General features: G+C 36.1%; 1 protein-coding gene across 1 annotated transcript; it reads right to left on the bottom strand.

Annotated features, from left to right (window-relative positions):
- Positions 1-2,317: 2,317 nt before the first annotated feature.
- On the bottom strand, positions 2,318-4,562 carry c6h10orf53 (chromosome 6 C10orf53 homolog). Its single transcript, XM_088634714.1, has 3 exons — positions 4,361-4,562; positions 3,977-4,096; positions 2,318-3,671 (listed from the first exon to the last, which is right to left on the bottom strand). The coding sequence occupies exons 1-3, from the start codon at positions 4,452-4,454 to the stop codon at positions 3,607-3,609; spliced, it is 279 nt and encodes a 92-aa protein (XP_088490840.1). The 5' UTR covers positions 4,455-4,562; the 3' UTR covers positions 2,318-3,606.
- Positions 4,563-8,479: the final 3,917 nt, after the last annotated feature.

Raw genomic sequence — 8,479 nt, 5'->3', positions numbered from 1 at the left:
TTCAGAAAATGAATGGCTTTTAATGATTAATTTAAACTAGATGTGTACTAGACAATGTCAATTTCTGTAGTGTCTCTGTTTAGTAGAGCTCCAAAATGTCAAATATTCGCATTCAGAGTTTTAGAAAGGCAATGTAGAGAAGCACCTCAAATGTCTATTTGATATAAATCTCAGGGTGGGGGGGACAGTGTCACAAATTCTCAATACAGTATAAGGTCACAGCTGGAACTGATCCTCAGGGTACTTACTGTAAATAGCTGATTTTGAGTCTTATCTGAGAATTGTGATTATTTTCTGGTATGCTAATTTGTAGGTCTTATCATTCCCTTTTGAATATTCAAACGTATGGCCCAAGAAGAGCATAAGAACATGATAATTACATGAAACCACGCTTCATATCAACAGCTTGGAGATATACTGTAGTGTGTATTCTGTCTGCCAAGCTGCTCCTCTTAAAACTAAGTTAGTGCTTACTGCTCTTGTCTCCACTGTTTTCTAGGCTGTACCTTACAATGTGTTAACACACTTAAATACATTAAGAAATATGTTGAAATACTTGGCATTTCAACCACTTCCTTTCAGGGTCACAGATATATATTCTCAATTATACCAAATGTCATAGGTATTATAGTGAAAGTTGTCACCCTAACCACCAGGGGGATTTTTAAGTAGCTGCTGTCCAAAAATGGACATTTCAACTTCTCATGTCTTTCACAGACCTTTTCAATGTTACAGGATGTAACCATGCCTTTAACAAAATACAGCTATTATTTTGGTTTTTGAAAGAATGCTGGTAATTGCTGATAAGAATAGACCTGATTTTACTTATTTTGTGTGGGTTTTTATTCCTGTACAGAGACCTGTTGTACAGGGACATCAGGGAGAAATCAAGAGCTTAGACAAGTGTGATCACTATATAACAATCCTGCTGTGACTTTATAATAATTATTGATGGGGTGCAAAGATATATATTAAAACTCAAAGAATAAAGTCCAAAATATATAGTTCCATTGAACAGATATACTGTATAAGGTGGGAGAGGAAACAGATAATCCTGTCTCATAAAAATGGTGTGGAAAAAAAAGTAGGAATGAGCCATCAAAAACCAAAATGGTATTTTTTTCTGAAAGTTCAGACATTTTTACTTTAATTTAGCCTTTTTTTCTGGTGTGTGGGGAAATGGATATATCACTGGGACCAATGGAGCTTCCATAGCCATGCAGAAGAAGCAGCTGGAAAATAAAAGTGAAGGCCACCTGGTGTTCTTCAGTTCTTTCTCTATGGGGGTTTTAAACACAGCTTTATCATGTAAATTGAATAATCTGTCCCCAGTAAAAGAAGATAAAATGAAAATATTGAACTAAGTGGCTTGTCTAGACTAGTTTTCTCTCCAAACACAGCCACGTTTTCAGGTTTATTTCAAACTTATCAAGAAGCTCCTACCACAACATTTCAAATTTGACAGAAATTTAAATCCTTAACAGTTAATAAACAAATGTATCACTTCAGATTGATTCAGTGTAAACTTTGCAGTAGAAGATGGGTATTATGAAAAGATGTGTTCTTGTATATATTATTCAAAGGCCCAACAATTTTCTCTTAATGAGAAAATTTAATTTTCAATTATACTTGATGCTCAGCAGGCTTTTGTGTTTTTTTTTTAAATGGACAGAGACTGGAATGAACAGTGAGAGATGAAGTCAGGTGTATAATTGTAAAGACGAAACAGATTAGGCTAAAGCTATCAGACAAGGCAATAACCGGGATAATTTCCAAGATGTAACTTTATGTAGAGTGACTATAGTACCACGACACATGAAATGAACCTTGGTATATTGCCTAAGATGAGACTTAATTCTTTGTGACCAGTGTTTAGCCAGAATCTACTGTTCAGGATAATATAAAAAAGACTTGAGTGCTGCATAATATTTGGGTTAGTTGTTAAATACCGCATTGATTAATTGAACTACTAGATTTCCAGACAATACTTTTCAATGAATCTCACCTGCTCATTTTATTCACAGAAAAAGCTTTTGCTTTTTCTTCTGGAGGACTTTCTGGTATTTATTTCACTCATTGTAAAGTCAAAAACTGAAAAGTAAACAGATATTTAATTAAGACCTTTTTGTCAGGGAAAAATACACAGTATCTGTCCAGTCATTCACAATTCCATTAACTGAAGATACTCTGGATAGTGTCCAATTAGAAGAGATAAGCCTTTATATAACTTGCATCCAGGACAGCTACTTCCCTATGGAACAGCTATCGCAGAAATGTCAGAGAGGTTATAGTCAGTAGCCTTTTGTGAAGAAAACAGACAGCTTTAGTCTTCTTTAATTGAAAGAATTCTTTAAGAATAGCAGTTAAGAAGCTTTACAATGGTATTTTTCTTTGTAATGCTTAAAATGTCACAGGTGTGGAATAACAACAGTACATCTACAGTATGCTACAGCTTCCAACAATCCTTTGTAAAGGAAAATGTCAGGTCAGGCAAACTTCAAATACAACAATTTTGAAATCAGTTTCAAGACTCACCTTGGCATAGATTAAATATCTTCTTTCACAGTGAGACATTTTTGAATGCCAATTATGATTTTGCATAAAAATAAGATTGAAAACCTTAGATAAAGATAATAATATAATTGGATGGCGATGTGTTTGGGAAACAATTAGATGGAAAGACTAAGCTTTCATTTTTTTGACGTCTAGTGTCCTTCAAGTGTACAGTATATGGTAGCTCAATGAAATCCCACAAAAATGTCTATAATGTTTAAATAACTGGTATAACTTTTAGAAAAATGCAAAAACAGCTGTTGGGAAGCAGAAGCAATAACACAAATTGTAATTTTATTTAATGGGGCCCTGGTAATAATGACAAACCAGTGCTCAAAATGCTGAATGTGAGCTGAACATGGGGCATAACGCCTTTCAAATCCATCCATTTTCTAACTGCTTCTTTCACTTCCAGGTTATGAGAAAGCCTGCCAAGCAACAGGCACAAGGCAGGGTACTCCCTGGATGGGACGCCAGTTCATTGCGGCGCACACACACTCACTCCAGGATTGTCTTTGGATTGTGGGAGGCAACCAGAGCACATGGAGGAAACCCACACAAACACGAGGACAACATACAGTACTAACCCACGCAGATACTGTAGCACTCAGGGTCCGGAATTAAACCTTGAGCCCTAGTGCTGTGAAGCAACAAAGCTAACCACCAGATCACCGTGCTGACCTTTTTTCAAATCTTGTTTTTTAAAAAAATATAGAGGGACTGAGAGTTCTAAGGAAGTGGTTTATACACTTTCTAAGTGAGCAATTTCTTTTTGTGAGACAGTTTTTCTGAAATACATCTGAGAACCGAAATTGAGTTAATGAGTCAAAATACATCTGAGTTAATGAAAAGTCAACATGAATGGCAAACATTTAAGAAACAGGATGCAGCCAGTCCTCAGAAACATGACATAAAAATGTTTGGTGTGTTGTGAAAAAGCGTCTTCATTCCAATGCGTGTTTTAAATTGTTTGACAAGGTGCATACAAAGCAGAGGGAATGGAGGACGTTTAGGACTGATCCACACCAAAAGGGGGATGGGGCGAGTGCCTGGTCAGTAAGCATTTTTAACAGCTTCTTTAGCCTCCTGGCACAGTGGGTCTAGTTTTCCATCTCCTCCTGTAAAAAAAATATTGATTAGCATCTAACTGCTCTCTTTCATTATTATTTTTTTATAGTTTAGTCTTTGTTTACTAATACCTCCCTTGACTCTTTAATGCATATGCATACTGTTTTTTTTAAACAAAACATTTTAAAACAGATATTAAAGGTTTACTCTCATACGTACTGCACTAACCAGCTTTAGTGCTAGCACGTATGCGATGTTTTTCTCAGCACTTCTAAATTTATTGATCTATGGTGACCCTTCTATCTATGATAGTGATCGTTTCAAAAGCACAAGAGGGATGTTGCAATCTTCTTACCAAAGTCAAGATCTTTAATATTGCATTGAAAAATACACTCTCCGTTTACGACAAGCTCCACCTTGTTCCAGTCAGCAATCTTTTTAAGGACGCATCGATGCCCGTCCTCTTGCAGAGCAGCTAGAAAATAGAAGGGAAATTAATTTATGGATACATAAAAATAGGGTATGTTTAACGCAACGTGTTTCAATTCAGTTGCACGTTTCCATTGATTAATGCAAAACTAAATTGTGCCAAACATTACTAAAATCATGTTATATATAATAGCAAAACAATATTATTCTTCCTCTAAACAAGTTTCTTCGTTGACTAGTAGAAAATGAACACTAACCGTTTTCTCTTACGAAACAGGTAGTTTAGCTCTGCTAGTTCAACTTAATTTACCTTGAAGACCCTCTAAACGGAAGGTTCTGTGCTCCACGATACCACAGGACTCATACGGACCGAACCGCACTATGACCAGCGAATTTGCAGGCATGTTAAAATACTTCAGTGAGAAAATAAATGTATTTTAAACGCCCGTTAATGATAGGCTGCTAGTTTGTGTCGGCCTTAGCAACCATAGCTGCCTACGTTACTAAGGAAGGGAAAGTTGCAGCGATCGAGAAGTGTGTATGCGTTTTATATTGAATCTGCTATCATTATTAGTAATGTTGCCACTGTAGTTGTGTTGAAAAACAAAAATCACAAGGTACTTAGTTTATAATGTCCGCTAATCTGTAGCATCAACTTTCTTGCGAAACTGGAATTTTTAAAGTAACACGTCAGTTTTAGTACCTTAGATGGTTTGTTTTCCGTTCATGTATAAAAAGTCCGTGCACAGCCAAACTGAAGCGTTATTGACAGACGTGCTGTGAGTTATTTTGGCATGTTGTGTAGACTGTGAAGGACAGGCACGTACTATAATGGCCATAAAGAGCTCCCGTAGAAAACACGTCCGTATTCTTGTTCTTTAGGCATACTGCTCTATTGATCTCCCCCCACTTCCATTTATATATGTTAGACGTTGATACAGTGCAGCCTGGTGCTGGTTCCACATTGTAAGCAAAGTTTACTTCATAGTCTGTGCAGCTGATGGGTACGATTTGGGGTCCTTGGCTTGCTTAGAACAAATGTCCATCGATAGATATACTATGGGCAGTGCTTTGCTGCCTCAAGCAAGTGTTTTAATTGAAAGAAATACCTTTGTATTTAAAATTCAGCATTATTAATGTATAGTGTTAGTTCATGCACAGACTGACTCCGTAGCGCATCTTCACAAAGCCTACTGTATAAGTTGATAGTGCTGCACCTTTTCCTGTTCTTATTTGGTTTAACTGCTTAAAAGCCCTACATTATTTTTCACATTAGGACATGTCATTGGTATACACCTGGACTGTTGTTTTAGCATGGTATGGTAAGCTTACTTCTAATTGATAATTTCCTGAGCCAAGCAGGGCACATCAAAGCTTGTAGTGTAACAGACTGGCAGTGTCCTGCATTGATAACACCTTGGGAATGACTGACATATTTTTTGTTGAATTGCTTTGCTACCTGAAGACGTTCGTGCAGAATTGAGCTAATTTTGTTTGTGGATCTTATTGAAAGGCTGAGGTCTGGGTTATAGATTTTGGTGTATGCTGGGTAATGGAATGTTTGGCCTGTCAAAAAATGCTTTATAAGACTTGCTCCACTACAGGCTTAAATGTGTCATACTGGACCTGGAAAACAGCCATTGAAGAGCTGTTTATCAGTGGGTCCACATGGTAATTTAAAACTTTTGTGGGTTTTTTACACCCCATGTTCTTTGATTCAAATGTCAGCATCTTTCTGAATGCAAATACTGAAGAAGACAGTTGGAGGTCTGGGGTTATCTACTTGAAGGTGTTTTAGCAATCCCTTTTTTACCTACAGTACCAGTAACAAAGGGAAATACAGTACCATTTATTTTATCATCGCCCAGCTTAAAATTTCCCTATTAAATATCAAAAGCTCATTGTGGTGACTTTTACATTTCCTTTCATTAAAAAAGATACAGAAACCACTCATCAGTTAATGCAGCATCACACATCCCAAGAAGTGATGAACAGAAATCATTAAATGTGGAGTCCTAACATGTGAGCTGAAAAAGATCCTTATTGCTTAGTCAGCTAGGCTTTAGGCCTTGTTTGTGAGAGCAGAGATCTATGACAAAAACCATGTTGTTTTTCATTGTGCATAAGAACACACTTGGATTTACAAAGTCCTTGTTCCATTTCTCACAAAATTAGAGTTAATATGTACCATATTCCAGATTTCTGCAAAATCAAATCTTAATTTATATTTTGCACATCACAATGTTTCTAGGAAATTTATCATTATTTGAAAAGACCTTTTCTGGTCTGACCAGGATAATTACAGTATTAATTGATTAGTCATAATACATTTATCTCTATCATTATATAATTATGGGGACGTTTTACTTATTGATCTTTGTAATGTTTCTGTTCAGTCTCCATGGTGTTTTCTCCAGGAGTTTTTCACTTAACCAAAGGAGTTTTAAATTATTTCTTTGGGAAGCTGATATTTTTGTCTTCAATTATTCAGATTCATTTTTTCTTTCAATTTTTATCAGTGAAAATACAGGAGGTGCCTTGCTTAACTGGGGTAATGTAATATCCTCAAATATTTATTTTTTATTCACAACTATTTCTGAAATATGTTTTTATTCTAAACTATTTCTACTGCTTTGGTTAGAGCTGTGTGAAAATATTAATTTACAATTTTCACAAATCTCTCATACTGTATACTGCAGATAATGTGTCTTTGATCTAGCAGATTTGAAAAACAACAGGTTCAAGTATTTTTAATGTAAAAACAAACCTTACTGTTTAAGATGGGTCTGTTACAAATTGTATCTGAGAACAGCAGGCTTTTTTGCTTCAAATAGAATTTCTTCACTTAAGAGAAGCCTGTGATTTTTCATCTTTTTCTGTGCTTTGCACTGAAATTGCTTTTCAGCAAACAAGTGAAAAACCATATTCTCAAACAAGAAATTGGACAATTAATGACAAAGAAGAGAATGCAATAGGTTTTTCAATCTATTTCAAATGGCTTCACATTTTGACCCATCACCCCTAGAAATCATCCCCCTGAACGGACACCTCATTATATCATATATAAACAGCCATCACAGCATCACAGCAGTAGTCATTGTTAATTTTGCTCCCCATGGACATATACTGTATACAGGCCTTGTTCTGTGCTTGTGACTGTGTGCTGGGTTTTCAATGGAAAACTAAATTAAACTTAAAATGCAATCTGTAATGATTTGCAACATAAAGTAATAAGCACATTACAAAGCATAGGAAAATATATAATTCTAAGAGCCTGAGCCCTTATTACTTTAATAGAATAACTGTCACTTTTAAGTAGTGTAAGGCATTATATTTGATATGCTTGTTTTGGTAGAATTAATTCAAATTACAGGACCCACTTCAAAAGATCCTAAATACTTCCCAACCAAAGCTAATTCACTTCATTGCACTGGAGATGCAGTCTGAAAGCACAGTAAAAGTGCTGCTATTTCTTCAGTAATGCAGCCTTAGGGCAATGTCTGCTTCCATCTATACATGCCATCATTTTAAAATGATAGATGTAAGACTACCCTTTGCATTAATGACAGATCAAGAAGATGGTGAGCTGAGCGTAAAAGAAAAAACAAACTATTGCATTTTCTAAAAAGCCACTATTATTGTCACCGCTGTAAATGGAGTAGACCTTTAATTCCTAGAAAATTTGTGGTATATTGAAGCAGGCAGGTTCAGGGCAGGTTTGCCCTGTAGTGTCACTGGCAGACAGCAGGTGAACTTCATACTACGTGACACCTAATGATCAGCAATAATGTTCCTGTTTGATCCCTCTCTAGGTGGGCATCCACAAACCTCACCATACACACAGTTGATTTAATGAACCATACCTGAGAAAGACACGTCTTCATGCAGATTTGAGTCTGACCAACGTCAAGTCTGGGATGATCCAGCAACCCACCCACTGTTCAATAGTGATGCACTTTGTTATTTTAAGATGGCCCGCGGGGCTCTTTATTGAACGATGTGTGCTAGCTGCTTTTGCCTAGAATGCAAAAAAAGCTTTTGCATAGAAAGATACTGTATGAGACATTAGTTTTTGGAATGTCACAAACCCTCCATTACTACTATTGCAAATTGTTCTTTCCCTTTTTTGGTCACTCTAGGTCAGTGATTCCCAGTCTTAGTCCTGGTGACCCACACCTCTGTTGTTGGTTTTTTTTCCAGCCAAGCCCTCAGTTACAAACTCAAACACTTCATTGTCTTAATAATAAGATTAATTTGAACTGTTTGTTCCAAGCTCTTAAACATGTTGGAGCTTTAACTGTTGTATTTTACCACAGGTGTTCTAGAGATCTGGTATGATCCTAAAATCATGTGCGAAACAATTGAGGGTGAATAAATAGCATTATAAATGAATGATGATAATAAATAATAATACAATTATTAAATAGGA

The sequence above is a fragment of the Lepisosteus platostomus genome, chromosome 6, assembly GCF_059453375.1.
Source record: "Lepisosteus platostomus isolate fLepPlt1 chromosome 6, fLepPlt1.hap1, whole genome shotgun sequence".
Taxonomy (NCBI): domain Eukaryota; kingdom Metazoa; phylum Chordata; class Actinopteri; order Semionotiformes; family Lepisosteidae; genus Lepisosteus; species Lepisosteus platostomus.
The sequence above is the reverse complement of the archived record's forward strand: the minus strand, read 5'-3'. Positions and strand labels throughout refer to the sequence as shown.